The sequence below is a fragment of the Peromyscus maniculatus genome, chromosome 12 (genome assembly GCF_049852395.1).
Source record: "Peromyscus maniculatus bairdii isolate BWxNUB_F1_BW_parent chromosome 12, HU_Pman_BW_mat_3.1, whole genome shotgun sequence".
NCBI classification, from domain to species: Eukaryota; Metazoa; Chordata; class Mammalia; order Rodentia; family Cricetidae; genus Peromyscus; species Peromyscus maniculatus.
Genome location: NC_134863.1, coordinates 8,380,657 through 8,399,749, shown reverse-complemented (window position 1 = coordinate 8,399,749; position 19,093 = coordinate 8,380,657). Strand labels below are relative to the sequence as shown.

The window sequence follows — 19,093 nt, the reverse complement described above, 5'->3', positions numbered from 1 at the left end:
CAGGTAGGCAGATCAGCCCTCCTTGCAGCTCTCCGGAAGCTGAGTCTACAATGTTTTTGCCTTTGTTTCTTCCTTTTCTGTTCTTAAGAAAACAATTTAAAAACTTCCAGCCCTCCCATTCCTCCATGCAAACACCTATCTATACAAGCATTCTGGAGAGCAGGGAAATAAAACATTTTGAGAGATGAGGGTAGCTTGCTTGCTTGTATGTATCACAATAGAATGACCTTTGGCCCAAGTTAATTGGATCCATATATATATATATATGTGTGTGTCTTATGCATATTTGACGTAACAGTACTTTGGGCTGTTTTTAATTGGTGTATTCTGTAAACAGTACTTTTATTTTTTCAAGGCAGAGTTTTTCTGTGTAGCCCTGGCTGTCCTGGAACTCACTCTGTAGACCTGGCTGGCCTCAAACTCACAGATCCTCCTGCCTCTGCCTCCAGAATGCTGGGATTAAAGGTGTGCACCACCACATGCAGCTGTAAACAGTATTTTTAAAGGAACACATTATCTAGCTGAATTTTTAGGTCTTTTTTTCTTTACCTAAATCCTTTGAGTTATCTTTATTATATAATAACTTTGTGTCGACTTAAATGACCCACAGAGATACTAGTGTCACATGGTGTCTGTTCCTGGAAAGATTTCAATAGTTGGAGGGATTAACCCTCCACAAACAGGTACTTTTCTGCATAGAGGCATCCACTTGGGAGAGAAGGGATCTGTATTCTCTTCCATTTCTCTCCTCTGCCAGCTGCTGCCCAGGGCCTGCTGACCACCAGTCCCTGCAGGATCCTGGCAGACTGGCATGTGTACAGAGGGCACACTTGATGGATGCCACAAAAGGACACTGGTGGCCTTTGTGAGGACATGAGCTATGTAGAGTCTAGAGAATGTGCAAGTGAATTTATATTCAAAGCTCTTCCTCAGTGTGATTTTCCTCTGAATGTTGATTTGGCTTTTGTTAACAATATCTTAGAGGGCTCTGAAGTATATAATAGGGCTTTTCTTGTGGGAAAACTCGCACATCAAATGGCATGTTGTATTTTTAAGTCTTCAATCAAGATAAAGCAAAAACTGAACATTAGTAACTTTGCCAAGAAGCAAAATATAGATTATGGAAATGGTTCTGGGTTGTCACTGGATCTGTCAGTATTTCTGTGGACATCTTTGAAGGGACATCTTAAGATACCAAGTCTCAATGTTGAAATGAGGGCACCTCAGAATTAAAGATTGGGACACGATAGATGCTCTTGAACTTTTCCGTATAAAAGTACAGCCCTCATGAGTGAGTCCCCAGTGGGAAATACATTTGTCAGCGTGGCCAGCCTTGTCTCCCTTTGGCTTGTATATTGCCCGAAGTCCAGCTTCAACATTTTAAATTGCAGTATCATCTCCTCGCCTCTCTCTCCTCATTCTCCCACCCCCCATGTGTGTAACCTACACACATTTATTTCTTCACTCAGTACTTATAGGAATATTGCTGCAGTTACTCTGTTTCTAGCTCAGACCTTTCCCTTCACTTTATTTCTTAGCAAATGGCTTTATCGACTCATTAAATCATTTAGTAATTTTAGCTGAAGCCTGCTGAGCTTGGTGATTGGCATGGGAGATCAGCTGGAGAGGACAACAGAGGCCTGCCATTGAAGAACCCCCTTTCTACCGGAAGGTCCAGGCCGATGTGCAGGCAGTTATCCTGGGCTTCGGTAGGATCCTCCGAGATAACCTAGTTTCACTTTCTGACCCACTGCCGTTCCATCTTCTTAGTTATACCACACAGAATCAGACAGTCCTTAGAATCTACAAAGCCAGCCATGGCAGTACCTATGTGTAGTGCTGGCTACTTTGGGGGCCAGGGCAGGAGGCTCACTTGAGCCCACAAATGTGAGACCAGCCTGGTAAGAGACCATATCAAAATAAGCAGTTGAAATCTACGAACTCCCCTCTCCCATGTCCCTTAAGTATGAGATGCTATATACACATCCTCATCTCTCTCGTCCCGTCTGTTTCCACCTCAGTGACAAAGCATGCACTCGTCACCCTCCTTTCTTAAAGTTCTTTTTGTTCCCATCACCAGCAGCAAAATCCAGCGATGTTGAGCGGACCTGGCCCATCTGTCCAGCCTCACGGGCTTCCTTCCTTCTGTTCTGCTGTCTCCCTCTGAGCAGTCCTGGGCAGCTCACAGGGCGCACCACCATTTCCATCCCCCCCTTCGTGTGTCTGTGCCCTCCTCTATCTTGAGCACTGCTGTCTTGAGCACAGCTCACCCTCGTGTAGGGCAAGGCTATAGAGCAACACAGGTGCTTTGATTTGATTCTATTTTAGAGGCTATTTAAGGAATGGTTGATAGAAAGGTGACCATCTTAGCGTCGTAATAGAAAAAGCTGTTCTAAGAAGGAAATAGGGAAGATGGCCAGTCTAATTGAATCCAAATCAGTAAGCATGACAACATGAATGAAAAATAGAGGCCGAGAAAAATGTGCATTAGCAGTGCACATTGATAGAGGAGAACATGGGCGTGGCCAGCCACAAGCTGTCTGTCCTATAGAGAACATGGGTGTGGTCAGCCACAAGCTGTCCTATAGAGGAGAACATGGGCGTGGTCAGCCACAAGCTGTCCTATAGAGGAGGACATGGGCGTGGTCAGCCACCAGCTGTCCTATAGAGGAGGGCGTGGTCAGCCACAAGCTGTCCTATAGGGGAGGACATGGGCGTGGTCAGCCACAAGCTGTCCTATAGAGGAGGGCGTGGGCGTGGTCAGCCACAAGCTGTCCTATAGAGGAGGACATGGGCGTGGTCAGCCACATGCTGTCTGTCCTATAGAGAACATGGGCGTGGTCAGCCACACGCTGTCTGTCCTATAGAGAACATGGGTGTGGTCAGCCACAAGCTGTCCTATAGAGGAGGACATGGGCGTGGTCAGCCACAAGCTGTCCTATAGAGGAGGACATGGGCGTGGTCAGCCACATGCTCCCTGTCCTATAGAGGAGGGCGTGGGCGTGGTCAGCCACAAGCTGTCCTATAGAGGAGGACATGGGCGTGGTTAGCCACTCGCCCTCTGCCCTGGTGAGTTATTAAAGGCAGAAGCTTGCTTGGCGCCCTTGGAGGTTTTGCCCTTTGAGCTGCACACTTCTGACACAGTGATAGCTGGCATGTTAGTGCCACAACTGAAGTTCCATAAATTTTGCTACTTTTAGCCCTCTTTGCAAATACTCACGTTTTTCCACTTTGCAATAAAAAGGGCTCATTAAAATTCTACTCATCTGTGAGTAGAGGTTGCTGTTCGTCGCCCTTGATTCTCTTCTGCCTGTCTAACACTTATTTTCTGCCTTCCTTGATTTTAATTGGATAGTTTATGTGAGTTCATTAAAAAGCAGACAAACAAAAACAAAACAACAATGAAAACTGGGGGTATGAGATGGCTTCGTGAGTCAAGGCTCCCAAGACTGACAGCCTGAGAACTCACGTGGTGGGAGGGATTCCCACCGTTGTCCTCCGGCCACCATATGTGCGCTTTACCCCCAAACACACACATACACGCACGCACACACACACACACACACACACACACACACACACGTAAATAAATGTAAAATACTATTTAAAACAGAAAAGCCCTGTCCATCGGCTGCCCTTTATTTCTCCAGATCTGTTTACCGTGATCGGAGTGATCACAGACAGCTCCGTGAGAGCCTGTGGGCATCAGAGGTCTGCCGCTCCCCCCTGCGCACCCCTCCTGCGCACCCCTGTCATGCTGTGCTGTGCTCTCCTGGGCCGGGTGCTGTCTGATAGCATGTGTCCCGTCTCAGGGCTCTGTCGGTATAGATGCAGGCTCTGACTTATGTCTTCCCCCACGTTCTGAAGAGCCGCTTTCAGCGTTCCTTGTGAGGCAGATGTCAGCAACATTCCCACAGTCTTTCCTTGTCTGAGAGAATATTCCCCTTTCAACCTTTTAGAGCTAATTTTGCTGAATTACAGAATTTTCAGTTGCTGGTTTTGCTTTTCCCTTCAGCACTTTCAATTCTGTTGCTGCTCTGCCTCCAGAGTGTCTGAAGAGGTCTAATGAATGTCTCTGCCCTCTCCACCTGCATAGTTAATGTTTCCCTCTGGCCCACCTCCACTAGGTGGAGCTCCTCTGTGTGGGTTTTTTGTTTGTTTTGTTTTTTAAGTGTTTATTTTCTTGGTATTCTTTATTCTTCTCAGATCTATGGTTCAAAATTCAGTTACTGTTTATTTCTTTTCCTACATTCTTCTTCCTTCTCGAAGTTCCATTATGTAGAGTTATTCTTTGGGGCCTTACTGTAGTTCTTGGATATTCTGTTCTACTTTTTCTCTGTTTGCTTTCCAGTTTGGGACATGTCTGTGGACATCAAGAGACGCTCCCAGACTCAGCCCACTGCTGTGTCTGGGCTGCTGATAAGCACATCAAAGCTTTCTTCACTTCTGTATTTTTCCTTCTCGGTTTTCATTGTGTCTTCGAGTCTGTGTCCATCTGCTTCCTGATCCTCTTCTTCCTTGCCTGCTTTTCCTCTCGAAGTTCTGGTTGGTTCTGTCACATCCCAGCGCTTGCTGTCTTAGTCTGCTGTTGCTTGCTGTATGGTTTCAAACCGCAGTTTTGTCTCCTTGTAAGGTCTTTGGGGATGGATGCTAGCCATCTCTGTAAAATAAACCAGAGTAAATAGAGCTTCAGATTTAACCTTCATCTGGCTAAGAGACTCTTTTTTGGTTGCTGTAGCTGTGATGTCTAGGGCTGGAATTTCTTCCTCTTCCTTCCCTTTGGGTTTCCATAGACGCTACTTCTCGAGGAAAGTCTGAGATACTCATCTCCACCAGTGTTCTTCGGTTGGCTTTTAGCCTTTGAGCTCCTGTCCCTGTGTTCAGAGTGTCAGCCTTTCCCTCCCAGCCCCATACCTGAGGCCGGAAGGCTGGCGTTGGCCTTCATGCTTCTCCAGCTCAGTTAGCCTGTGAGGCCCCAGGCTGTGGGCCCCTGCGGATGGAGCAGGTGCGCTCCTTTCCCAGCAGGGTTAGCGAATTGGGAACTCCAGCTGCAGAAGATCCCTGTCTCACAGCTCTGGAGGCTGGGCTGGCAGGGTTGCTCCCTCCTGAGGGCACCAGGCCTTCTCTCCCTCCCCCCATCTCTGGTGGATCGTGGCAGTCTGGCGTTCCTGGACTTAGAATCTTCATTTTCACAGTGTTCCCCTGTGTGTGTCTGTGCCTGGGTTTTCTCTTCTCATGGGAAATTGATCCAGTCAGAGGTTCACTGGCCTCCACTGTAACCTTATTCAACTCATTATGTCTGTAGAGTCTGTATTTCCAAATGCCACAGTCTGGGTTATTAGGACTCACAGGCCATCAAGCAAGTGAGTGTGATGTAGTCCTGTCCATCATGGCAGGCCTGTTGAGAAGAGTGAACTGCCATGTGTATTTTGAGGTATCTGCTTCTCTCCTCCTCCTGGTGGACAGGTGGGGAGTTTCCAGTGACCTCCATAGTGAGACCAATGGGTCTCCTACAGGGGAACTCCAAAGCCCAGAGTCTGCTTCCAGCTTCTGCTGTAGTGATTGTCTGTTCTCGCCTGTCTCTCCAGCCTGCATTACCTTAAGTCTTGGGTGGAACTAAGAATCATTGGCCGTTACGTTTCGTTATTTTCGTGTGTGAGCACAGTGTGACTTTCAGTCTTCTTAGAGAGCAGGTCAGAAGCTGGGAGTCTGTGCAGCCACACGTGCAGCTTCGTGTGCTCACGGGGACGGCATAGGTGCTGCCCCAGCATCAGTCTGGGAAGTGCCTGTATGGTGGCGTCACAAAACTGCCTCTGGTCTGTCTCGTGGGAGCGGAACAGACATCAGGTATCTCACCTGAGCCTGGAAGTACTCCAGCAGAGATTGCGGAGTTGCGTCTTTCTAGGCTTCAGACTGGGCCAGACAGCGCTTGCTAGTAAGAAAGACAGCTGACAGACTCTGGTGATGGATAAGAACTGTGCATTCAGAAGAATATAGGGATACGGATGATTGCAGAGTGTGCATCGTAACTGATGGTACTTTGGAATGGTTGTTCTAGTTACCTGTGGGTGTTCTGTGTGTTTGCCCCCCTCCTTTCCCATGGGTTTTTAATTTAGTCTGTACAGCATTGGACTGGCCCAAATAGTGTCTGTACTCGATGTGGTCTGAGCCAGTTCTTTCTGTCTTTCCTGGTGACCTGTAAAGACTGTCTTCTGTCCATGCAGGAGGGCAGGAGGAATAAAGCATTCTTTTTCATGAATATCACAGCAATATCCAAAGTTGTATTAAGACTTAGAGGGTTGGAAAATTGCTCAGTGGCCAGGGCACTTGTCACAAAAGTGCGAGGACCAGAGTTTGAATCTCAGAGTCTTGTAAAAGACGGGCAGGCATTAAGGGCCACCCATGACCGCAGTACTCAGGAGGCAGAGACAGGTAATCCCTAGGGCAAGCTAGTTACCAAGACTAGTTGGAATTGCTGAGTTCAAGATTCATTGCAAGATCTTGCCTTGATAAATAAAGTGGAGAGAAAATGAGGAAGACATCTGATGTCAACTTCAGGCCTTTGTGTGCATATGCATACACACACACACACACACACACACACACACACACACACACCACGTGTACCCACTCACATACAGACAGGCACCACACACATAACAATCAGAAGGAATTAGGAAATCTGACACTTGATTAGTCAAACTTAAGGAAACAGGAAGTGACCAAATCTCAGGTCTGCTGCTACATCAGTAAAATATAGCAGTGTTGGCTGCCAGACAGAATGATATGCCTCTTTGCTTTGGCCTCTGCCACATTAAAACAAACAAACAAACAAACAAATAAAACTTATGGGATTGCAGCTGTTCCTGTCTGGGGGACTCCAGACAGCTAGTCACAAGGTGAGGCGTCGTTATAGATAGCAAGGGAGGACTCAATACCACTGATCCCTCCTTGCTAGGGTTCCATCTGTTCAGTTGGATGGTGCAGCCTCGGCAGGGACAGTGGAGCGCTGGAGCTGAGGTATCCCGTGGGATCACACTGCACCTGCAGTCTGGAAACATGGACAGATGGATGTGATCCGCTTGCTTTCTCCGTCTTACTCAGTATAGGTCTTCAGCACACAGAGAGGCGCTGCCCACGATTCGGATGAGCCGTCACACCTCAGTTAACTCCAGACTGAGACTTCCACACAGGCCCCCAGAGACTTGTCTCCAAAGTGGCTCTTGAGCTTGTCAAGTTTGACTATCACACGACCTAAGCCAGTTGCTTGTGGAGTTTTATGCAGAATAGTATTTATTATTTTACAGTTCCATATAGATTTTATAGGTCTCTGCTACCAATAGTATCTGGGGGCAAGGGCTTTTTTTCAGGCAGACTGACATGTTCACCTGCTTTGATGGCCCAGGACTAACTGGGATTTCTAACATGGAATGTGTATTGTTGTTTTTCTCTTACTCTAGCCAAAATGTTGTTGGTTGTTTTTGCTCTTTTGGGGGACCACCACTCAGCTCCCAAATAAATCACACATGGAGGCTTATTCTTACTTATAGATGCCTGGCCTTAGCTTGGCTTGTTTCTAGCCAGCTTTTCTTAAACTTTAAATTATCCCATCTCTCTTTGGCCATGGGGCTTTGATCTTTCTCTATTCCTGTATACCTTTTCTGTCCTTCTTACTCCTTGTCTGGCTGTTTAGCTGGCTGGCTGGGTAGCTGGCCCCTGGAGTCCTCCTCCTCCTTTGGCTGCTTCTTCTGCCTTCCAGATTTCTCCTTCTATTTATTTTCTTTGTCCACCAACCACGCCTATCCTTTCTCCTGCCTTGCTATTGGCTGTCCAGTTCTTTATTAGCTCATCAGGTGCTTTACACAGGCACAGTAATAGCTTCACAGAGTTCAACAAATGCAACATAAACTAAAGTAAAGCTAAAGCTTGAGGCCTTGTGAAGCAAGTTGATCTGAGAGAAAGCTATGGAAAAAACAAGTTTACAGTTGTGTGTAAAAGTTTACATTGAGTGAAATAGTTGAGTTCTCAATCCAAGTATAAAAAGTACTCATTGGTTTGCCACCTCATCTAAGGATTGGTGAAGCGGTACAAAGAGTTTTCAAGCAGACAGATTTAGTTAGTCTAGTGACCCCAACTTGTTAAAGCTGAGGGAGGTGGTGAAACCTTTCCACAAAGCCATGGAACAATCTAGGCTGGCTTGCTCACACACAGTTTTAGAGCGCAGAGAGGGAGTAGACCAGGCCTCTCCACACCAGTCCTATCGTGGAGAATGACTCCCGACAAGTAAGTTTGTTAAGCGTATAGCAAGCAAGAGTAGAAGAAGATCATCAAATTGGCACTTAAATCATCCTGTACAAATCAGCCTAAAGCTTGCCCTCCATCATTCAGGCAAGTCAGGCCAGGAGCTCAAGGCAGGAACCTAGAGGCAGGAACTGAAGCAGAGGCCACGAGGCCACGAGGCGTGCTGCTTGCCAGCTTGGCATCATGGCTTCCTCAGCTTGCTTTTTAAAATTATAAAATTTAATTTCTTAATGTTTTTAATTGAAAGAGAATTTCATCACTTCTCTATCCCTTTTCTGCCTTGAACCGCTGCCTTGCTGGTCCCTCACTCTCAAGTTGATAGCCTCTTTCTCTCTGATTACATTTGTTACATACATAAACGTATAAATATGTTTGTATGCAAAGGGACCTGCTGAGTCCATTTTTGTTGTTTGTGTGTGTGTGTGGTTTCAGGGCTGACCGGTCTGCATTGGACAATCCATGAGGGGCTTGTCTCTGGAGAGGCTAATTCTCCTCCTCCTGGCAGTCAGTAGATGCCTGTCGTTCTTTGCCGTGGGGTGGAACCTTCCGTTCAGTCCCCCTTCCGCGTTTACGTGTCCCCCTTCCGCATTTACGTGTCCCCCTTCCACGTTTACGTGTCCCCCTTCCACGTTTACGTGTCCCCCTTCCACGTTTACGTGTCCCCTTCCTCGTTTACGCGTCCCCCTTCCACGTTTACACGTCCCCCTTCCTCGTTTACGTGTCCCCTTCCACGCTTACGTGTCCCCTTCCACGCTTACGTGTCCCCTTCCACGTTTACGTGTCCCCCGCACCACTGTTCCATTCTTCCTCATGCAGCCGTTTCTAGGAGAGCTGTTTCACAAGGCACTCCCTGGTAGTTTGGCTTTTATCCTCTTCCTGCCCCTTTCCCACCGTGTTCAAGCCACTGATGCCGGAGCTGTGGGGTCGATGTGTGTAGATGGGGCTGGACCCCCTGCCGTCCTCGGTCTCTGCATTGTGACCAGCTGTGGTTCTCTGTGACGGTCTCCATTGGCTGTAAAAAGTAGCGTCTCTGACGAGGGGAGGAAGCTGCGCTCACCTGTCTAAGGATGAGATGTAGAGTGAGTAGGAGTCAGGCTGTTCTGGCGGACTGTCAGCTTGCTTTCTTATAGTGATCCTGTACCACCAGCCAGGACGACACTGCCCGCATGGGATGAGCCCACCCACCCACATACAGGCCTGTCCACAGGCCAGTCTGATGGGGCCTTTTCTCAGCTGACTTCCATAGGACCGCAGCCCGTGTTGAGTTATAAAAAACTGGCCAGCACAGTGGAGTCGTTGGGCTGGAAGGGGAAGTACAGTAGAGTCCGTAGCTCAGACTGAGGTGGTTTGTTAAGTATAGCAACTCATAGTTCTCATTGTTTAAGCCAAACTGGGTCTTACTTCTTTTAGGACAAAGTGTAACTTTTGCTGGTTGTTCCGTATGAACCAAGGCCTATCCTGAGCCTCTGATGTTATGTATGGCACAGTTCAGCTGAGTACTCCAAACACAATAGGCATTTGGAGTCATATTTTCATCCCGTAAAAGGTCTGGTTTTAGCACGATGTGCCCCTCACCTTTGACTGTAGCGTGCTCTCCTGTCTTTGCTTTCAGGGAGGGCGTTCATGTCAATCAGGAACTGCTGCAGATACCGCCTTGTGTCACAGAGCGGTTCATCGAGCTGTTGTGTCAGTTCAGTCCGGACCAAGTCATAGAGACACTGCAAGTCCTCGAGTGCTACCGCCTGGAGGAAACCATTCAGGTAAGGCCTGCCGCAGGCACGAGACACGTGCGACTTTCCCAGCGCGTGCAGGGACCCAGGTGTGCGGTTCCTCACAGAAAGTGCTGGCACCCAAGGTGGAGTCGTCACTGCTGTAGTCAGCTGCTTTTAAACAGCACTCGGCCCTCCCTGCAGTGATTCAGGTTTATGTAGATTCTAGCTAGCAAAGTAAGCCTGAAAGGGGACCTGAGCAAGCTCCTGTCTGCAGACAGGGACGGTTAAGTAGTCCTGGTACAGCTGAAGTGCAGCAGCTGAATAACAGTCCAGTTGCTTCAGCGCGCTCCTTGTCTTGTTTTCTTCTGCTTCTGAGTGAGTGAGTGAAAGAGACAGACATAGACCGTGAGTGTGTTTGTGTGTGCAGGTGTGCGTTATGAGGCTAGTATACTTCCCTTCAAAATTTAGATATAACCTTATGTCTTCTTTCCTTTGGCTGCTAACAAATAGTAACCTGTGCTTTCTGTATCCACTTTCTGTTGCCTCCATACTTTAAAATATTGAATTATGAAATATTTCATGAGCTGAGAGATGTGCACAGTATCAACTCCATATGTACCCACCAAGTAAATTTCAGTTCCAACTTCTTACTGATTTTACAGATAAAGCACCTTTCTCTGTTGTTTTTCTCTTTTGTGGGGCCTGCCACCCAGCTCCCAAATAAATCACACACAGAGGCTTATTCTTAATTATAAATGCCCTGCCTTAGCTTGGCTTGTTTCTTGCCAGCTTTTCTTAAATTAGCCCGTCTACCTTTGTCTCTGGGTTTTCCTTTTCCCTTTCTCCTCCCAGATTTCTCTTATTTATTCTCTCTGCCTGCCAGCCCCGCCTAACCTTTCTCCTGCCTTGCTATTGGCCCTTTAGCTCTTTATTAGACCATCAGGTGTTTTAGACAGGCAAAGTATCACAACTTCACAGAGTTAAACAAATGCAACATAAACAAAAGTAACATCACTTAAAATAGTATTCTGCAACATTTCTTCCCTCTCCTCTGAGGTCAGCATCAACCAAATGCTTGGTGTGGTGTTTGCCTTTCAACTCATGGTTTATGCTTATAAAATGGACGATAGTTTTACATGCTGTAAAATTTGTATTAATGGTGTCAAAAGGAACATGTCCTATTGCTAACCATTTTCTGATTTTTTATTTTGTTTTGTTTTGTTGTTTTGTTTTTTCCAGACAGGCTTTCTCTGTGTAGCTTTGGAGCCTGTCCTGGATCTCGCTCTGTAGCCCAGGCTGGCCTTGAACTCAGAGAGATCCGCCTGCCTCTGCCTCCCGAGTGCTGGGATTAAAGGTGTACACCACCACTGCCTGGCTTCTTTCTAGTTTTTAATTGGCTGATCTTATGTTTTCAAGCCTGTCTCGTCCATCTTAATGATGATAGAATTTTCCACCAAAGGAAATTTGCCAGTTTGCTTTTTTTCTTTGTTGAAAAGTGTTTAGAGGCTTCCGGGTTTTGTGTTTTATTTTGTGTTGTTGTTGTTGTTGTTTGTGTTTTGCTGTTATTATCAGAGCTACAAGTGTGCATTCTTGTGCATACGTTCATATGCCTATATGGCTTTCCAGAAGAAGTGGACTGTCCTCAGGTGTGACCTATCCTCTGATATCGGGTGACTTCTAAACGTGTGCGTGGGCTGCATTCATAGGTGTCCCGGGACGCACATGGCCTGTGCTCCTCAGGTTGGCCATGCTTGCGCGGGAGCTCAGTGCTGGTATTTCCAGTATTCCTGAGAGTTCTGTTCTCATCAGTATTTTTGATGCGTGTCATTTCCCACAGCCTTGATGAGTCCTGATTTCTTAACCAATTGAGAAACATTTCCACTCAATATATTTAGTATGTTTCATCATGACAGTATGATGGTGTCACTGGTGGGTACTCACCTTGGTTCTGTTTTCCTGCTGGCTTTTGCCCTTCTCACTCACTCTAGATGTTGGGTCTGGTTTCTCCATCCCTTGTTCTTCGCTGACTGGATTCGAAGTGCTTCTTCCTTCTGTCTGGTGCATCTTTAACATGGCTTTGCTTCTGTTTTGATTTATCACTCCTCTCAGGGTTAAGCTTGTGCATTCCTGCTTTAATGACACAAAAGGGTTCCCTTCTGACTTCTGTAATTTAACATCTTATGTTTTAGCTTTAATCCATCTATAGATCAAGAAAAAATGTTTTTTTCCTTACATGATGCTACATGGCCCATATTTATGACATTTTATATTTCCTCACTGATTTAAAAAATTATCTTTATTATCATTGTATATGTATGTCATTGTATAGATAGATAGATAGATAGATAGATAGATAGATAGACAGATAGACAGATACACACACACACACACACACACACACACACACACACACACACACATACTAATGTGCCACAGTGCACATGTAGAAGCCGAAGGACAACTCTCAGGAGTCCTTCCACCATGGCATCTCGGAATTGAACTCAGGTCATGAGTTTCCAGACAGCACCGTTAGCCACTGAACCATTTGGCTGGCCCTCTGTCTGAGTCAGGGTTACTATTGCTGTGATGAGACACCATGACCAAAGCAACCTGGAGAGAGAAGAGTTTACTTGGCTTATGCTTCCTCATCATTGTTCATCAGGTCAGGACAGGAACTCAAACAGGGCAGGATCCCAGAGGCAGGAGCTGATGCAGAGGCTGTGGAGGGATGCTGCTTACTGGCTTGCTTCCCATGGCTTGCTCAGCCTTCTCTCTTTTAGAACTCAGGACCACCAGCTCAGGGATGCCACTACCCACAGTGGGCTGGGGTCTCCCCCATCAATCACTAATTAGGAAAATGGCTTACAGGCTTGCCTGCAGCCCAGTCTTATGGAGGCATTGTCTCAAAGGAGGTTCTCTCCTTTCAGATGACTCTAGCTTTTGTCAAGTTGACATAAAACTAGCCAGCACACCCCCTTACTGATTTTTAATACCATGTTGTGTTATATTAAGCTCTACACATGCACAGATCTGTGTGTGGCTCTCTTCTGTTCCTTTGGTTGTTTTTCCTTACATATGTACCACATATTAGTCAATGCAGCTTTACAGGAAGGCTTATTGTTTGGAGAAGGTCATGTCCCCTCCCTGTCTTGATGACACTCCAGCAGTTCCCTGCCTCTTCCCAGCCCTGCATCACTTAGGAATCTCAATACCAAGTTTCTTCAGAGGCTTTCTGGAGCTTTGACTATGAAATGCGGATTGCTCCAGTGTGGAGAGAATTGACAGCTCCGTGGCACTGATGTTTCACATTCAGAAATACTTGCCTTGTTGGGATGCCTTTGGTGTCTTTTGGTGAGGTTTTATAAACTTCTTTTACTTTTTAAGACAGTCTCACTGTGTATCCCTGGTTAACCTGGAACTTGATATGTAGAGCAGGCTGGCCTTGGACTCAGAGGTCCTGCCTCTGTCTCCTGAGTGCTGTGGTTACAGAGGTGTGTACCCATGCCCTGCCTCAGTAAGGACATTTCATCACAGCAGTGCAGAAACAGACAATCTGTGCGCCCGCCCGTCACAGTGATACTTTAGTGTTTCTCTACTATTTGCTGGATTTCATTTTCTGTACTTTCCCTCTCTTCTTTCTGAATGACTTAAAATTCTCTTTACTGATTTAGATATTCTAGTTTATTAATTTATACGAAAACCCCGTAAGTCAACATATACTCTATAGAACTATAGCTGACACTTTCTAGTTTATAGCATTATTGTTTATGTGTGTTGGCGTTTCTTCAGGGCATGCACCTCATTCAGATGTGTGACAAATTTAGAAAATAAACAAAGGGATGAATTGTTCAAAGTAGAACTGCCAGATGGGTTCAATATAAGAAGGCTCCCCATGCCGCACTGTCCAGTGTGCTGCAGACACGGGGTCATTATGAGTGTCGTCGTGTTTGTGTGCTGTGCTCTGTAAATGAACTTACAGGAGTGCTTTCTTGATTTCCTAGATCACACAAAAGTACCAGCTCCACGAAGTCACTGCATATCTGTTGGAGAAGAAAGGGGACATTCACGGTGCCTTCCTCCTGCTGCTGGAGGTAGTGTTTGCGAGTGCTCACTGCCACACTTCTGTCTCTCTGAAATTCTGTCTGTCTTTGTCTCTTGTGTTTTGAGGTGAGCTGCAACAGAAGCATGTTTTCTTTTGTGTGATTTTTTTTTCATGTCGCCATGATACTTTTGAGATTTCTCTCCTATTTATCAGTGATTTTTGTGTTGTGTAATGTTTAGTTATGAGCAAACTGTCATTGTGTCTCCATCCTCTTGATTGACACCTGGCATATTTCTAGATTTGGAGTCTTCAGGAATAAAATTGTTTTCATCACTCTAGTGCTAATGTTTTTTGCAAGGGCTACCCCATTTTATACTCCCAACAATAGAAGCTTGAATTATTCCTTTCTTACTAGCATTTGGGGTTTTCTCAATTTAAAAAGAAACATTCCTTCTTGCAAAGATGATTGTAAAGTATAAAATTTACCATTTTAGCCACTTTGGTAGCAAGTATACCATTCAGCAAGGCCAAATATAGTCACATTGTTATGCATCTGCCACCATCCACCTACAGAACTGTCCCAGCATCCAAGGTTGCAGTAGTACGTGTGTGAGCTGATGAGAGCCCTTGACACGGGTGTGGCAGCAGTTGTGGAGAGAAGGGGTGTGAAGCTGGGAAGTTGACTATCATTTGATTGTTATATGAGGGAGAGGAAGGATAAATGTTGACAGTGACTTACAAACTGAAAATCCATAATTCAGAGTTCTATGGCTTTGGCTTACAAGGCACCCAAGAAAAGGAGCCCTTTGAATTATGGGCAGACTTGGTGACACCTGATCTCTGCAGCCATTCCTACACTGCAAGCTCTGTGGACAGGTCGTCAGTGCTGAAGGACAGCCGAAGAACGCTGGACTTGTTTATTTACTTACTTACATGTGGATCTCTGTGGGCACATGCAAGCCACAGTGTTCATGGGGAGGTCAGAGGACAGGTTGCAGGAGTCCTTCCCTCTCTCCACCATGTGGGTCCCAGGGATGAAACTCAGGTCCCCAAGGCTTGGTAACAGGGACTGAGCCATCTCACCGGCTGTTTCTTTGGGGTTCACTTGTAAAATCTGTGTAAGTATGTCGTGGTTAGAAGTATAAAGTGTTTTGTCACCTCTGTGTTTTTACCTCCTAGAGACTGCAGAGCAGACTGCAGGAGATAACACAGCATGGGGGAAGTAAGTTCTTGGATGTAAAACGCTTTTCCTCCACTAACCTCATGTTGTGAAAAATGTTATATAATGTACCGCCTTAATTTAGTAATGACTACATGTGGCCATTTTCATAGTTACCCTTTATCTACTTTAATGTAGATTGAAGTTGTAGTGGTCTTCAAGGATGCCGGACAGGAGGCCATGCGCCACTGTGGTGTGATGAGGTTAGCTGTGCAGGGAATGCAGCGCCTCTCTCTGTCCGTGGTCATCTCCAGTTGTACTTGTATGCGCATGACTTGGCTGTGTGTGGGTCCATAACTAACGTGCTTAAACTTGGTGTCCTCTGCCAAACAGCAGCGGATCAGAGCGTCTGGTCTGTGGCCCCAAGGGTACATCTGGAGTGACTACACAGATAAACTTTGTTGTGTTCATTGACGTTTCTTTTAATTTTTGAAAATTATGGTAAAATAAGAAAAAAACTACCAAAAGTATCAACGGCAATAAATATTCTCATACTGCAATGCATGCTTCACCAGTACCTAGTTCAATTTTTGTGTCACCCAGGCAGACCCTCTATCTCCACAGGCAGCAGTTGCCCCCAACACCACTCTGCTTCCTGTTCTGCTTTCCAGTTCAGATTCACTTTCTGAATTTGCCTGACTCATAAGAGTGAAATCCTAGTGTGTTTAGTTTATGATCGACTCATTTCCCTTGGTGTAGCGTCTTTAAGGCTCATAAATGTTGGAACACATGTCAGAATGGTCCTCCAAAGCTGCACAGTGTTCTGCTGTATGCGTGTCTACCACATGCATTTACCCTTTAACAAACGCTTGGACTGGCCCACCTTGGTCGGCTGGATAATTTTGCTGTGAACATCCTTGTCATGCAGATATTTTTTGGGTTCTCACTTTCATTTCTTTTGGGTATAAAAACAAAAGTGGGGCCACCAGATATAGTAGTAATTTTAAAAGTTCCTTTGTGCTGGGAGTCACATCCAGAGTCTCATTCATGCAAGGGGTAGGAGAAGGAAGCATTCGAGTTGAGAGTGACTCATGGATCAGGGAACTTGGAGATGGCGACTCCAATTCCTCTGGAAAGTGAGGGGAATAAGATGAGTTACAGGACACTTGATCAGTGACTGAGGAACGAAGTTTCTCATAGCTCACAGTTTGAGGGTCCTTCACAGTGCTGGGGTGGGGGGGGAGCCTGAGGCAGCTGGTCATGCGGAAGACAGAAAAAGCAAGGACACTCTGCTTGCTTCTCCTTATTAAGTCTGGACTCTAGCCCTTGGGAGAGTGACACCCATGTTCTGGGAGGCTCTCCCAGCCTTCAGTACACACACACACACACGCACACGCACACGCACACGCACACGCACACGCACACACACACACACACACACATATACGTGTGTTTCCATGGTGATTCTGAATTCAGTTCAGTTGACAATGAAGATGAACCAACTAAAGCCAGACACCGAGGGTAGGGGACAAGTACAGGTTTCATGGAAGCTCTGAGGTCTTAGTAGCACCTCTTTGACATTTATCCTCTTTCCAACTCTAGATACCAAGGAGGCTTTTCCCCTGAAGGGTGTTGAAGATACCATGGTAGAGACAATTGCTCTTTGCCAGAGAAATTCACAGAATTTGAATCAGCAGCAACGAGAGGTAGGCTGATACCTGCTTAGGCGTGTAAAAACTTGTCCTGTGTGGAAACTCGCAGTTAATTCTATTTCCGCTGCCCTCTTGGCAACCTGAATTTAATTTGTTTGGGCTTTAATCACTTTTTAGTGTTCCCAGGAGCGTAAGGCTCTTGACGTCATTGTCAGGAGGATCTGGCTCCTTTCTTTCACGAAGGCCTCAGGAGGCCCGTGGATTCCGCAGCAAAGTGTCGGTGTGGGATGCTGGGCGCCTGTGGAGCCTGTGGAGCGGAACTTCTGTTTCTGCCAGGTGGTGGGACGGGTCGTCAGTTGTCATCATCTCTTCTGTTCACAGTGGGTAGGAGTGAGCGTGAAGAGCAAGAGCAAAGCCCTCGGGGGTACCAGAGTGCAGCGGAGGGTAAAGGGAGGCTGTAATTCGGTGATTCTCAGCCTTGGCTACACATGGGAGTGGCCCGGGGGCTTTGAACATTTTCATTCCTTAATTAACTGACGGTCTCTGCGGCCACCATCAGTACGTCCTAATGCTGTGTCCGTGATTCTAGTGAGTAGCCAAGCTTAGGAAGCTCTGCTGCTAACAGTGCAGACTGAACGGAGTTAAAGCATAAAACCGGGGGAGGTGCAGCTGAGCACCCGTGCAGTGAGACAGGAGCCACGGGTGCCGTAGGATGGAGGGCTGAATGCCCCGGTGCTCTTACAAGTAAAGTTGTCGACTGGGGTGGAAGTCCAATAACAGCACTTCCTAGCCTGTGTGAGGGCCTGAGTTCCGTCCCCGGAGAGCGCTGATAGCGGCTAGCCGTAGCCTACACACAGCTTCTCTGTCTCTGCTTGCCCCTCCAGTGTTCCTGATCTGGCATCATACTGATAGCAAGGCCTCTTCTCACATCCCAGGTTTCTCAAATGGGGAACTAAGGTTAAATTTTCATATGTGTAGCTGAAGTTTTCTCTGGTCCTGCCCAGCCCCACAGACCCTGCAGCCACTTATAAAATAATCACTCAGAAGCTTATATTAAATAAAACTTCTCGGCCATTAGCTCAGGCCTACCACTGACTAGTTCTTACATTTAAACTCAGCCCATTTCTGTTAATCTATATGTTGCCACGTGTTTCATGGCTTTACCTGTGTGCTCCCTAGGTGGCGAGCTGGCGTCTACTGACTCAGCCATTCAGCCTTCCCACAATTCTTTGTTTGCTTATCCTACCTATACTTCCTGCCTGGCTACTGGCCAATCAGCATTTTATTTATCAGCCAATCAGAGCAACACATTCACAGCATACAGAGCGATATCTACAGCACATATAACATATACTATTTAAATGTGTATATATATATACATATATATACAGCACATTTAACATATATATGTTAAAATAAAAAGAATGCATCTTGGCATGTTTTCTGTCTTCATAATTTTATAATTTATTATGTTTTTGTCAGGGATTGTAAAAAGTATGCATAAGAAACATTTATATATAGATGCTATTTTTTCCTTATGAAAAGTTTTTGGTGAAAATAACACAGATACCTTAAAAAAATCATTCAGTACTGGAGACTGGGGTGTGACGCAGCAGTTAGAGTACTTGACATGAGCAAGAGGGCTGGGGTACAGACCCCGAGTCCACGTAAATTCCAGGGAGATGTGGTGAGGCTAGCCTTCTACACGTTCTGCGTTTGACTGAGGGTCTCCATGTACACATGCATACACGCACACATACACACATGCAGACACACACACTAACCTTTATTTCTTAAATATCCTAAACAGTTTGTAATAATAGCTTTCAAGGACTAGAGCTTTACATTTTAAAATGAGATGCATAGGTACAATACCTTAAACAAGAGTAGAAATATGTATATATGTGTATGTGTGTATGTGTGTGTGTGTGTATAACAAAAATAACCTTAAATTTGTATCAATACAGAAAATTCCATACCAATGTAAAATATTTGAGACTAGTAGTTGCTTTTTAGTTTAAAAGTAGATTCAGTAATCTGTTGTGGAATATTATTTTAAGGTGTGTTACTTTTGTTTATGTTGCATTTGTTTAACTTTGTGAAGCTGTGTTACTGTGCCTGTGTAAAACACCTGATGGTCTAATAAAGAGCCAAATGCTCAATAGCAAGGCAGGAGAAAGGATAGGTGGGGCTGGCAGGCAGTGAGAATATATAGGAGGAGAAATCT

At 45.8% G+C, this 19,093-nt stretch overlaps 1 protein-coding gene across 8 annotated transcripts in view; it reads left to right on the top strand.

Moving 5' to 3' along the window:
• The window catches only part of Vps8 (VPS8 subunit of CORVET complex), a 252,801-nt gene that overhangs the window by 157,601 nt on the left and 76,107 nt on the right, over positions 1-19,093 (top strand). For all 8 annotated transcript variants that reach the window (XM_076548542.1, XM_076548544.1, XM_076548543.1 and 5 more), the window contains 4 exons: positions 9,914-10,061; positions 14,015-14,104; positions 15,235-15,277; positions 16,817-16,920. In XM_076548542.1, the coding sequence (XP_076404657.1) occupies positions 9,914-10,061; positions 14,015-14,104; positions 15,235-15,277; positions 16,817-16,920 (385 nt within the window). The remainder of the gene's footprint in view (positions 1-9,913; positions 10,062-14,014; positions 14,105-15,234; positions 15,278-16,816; positions 16,921-19,093) is intronic.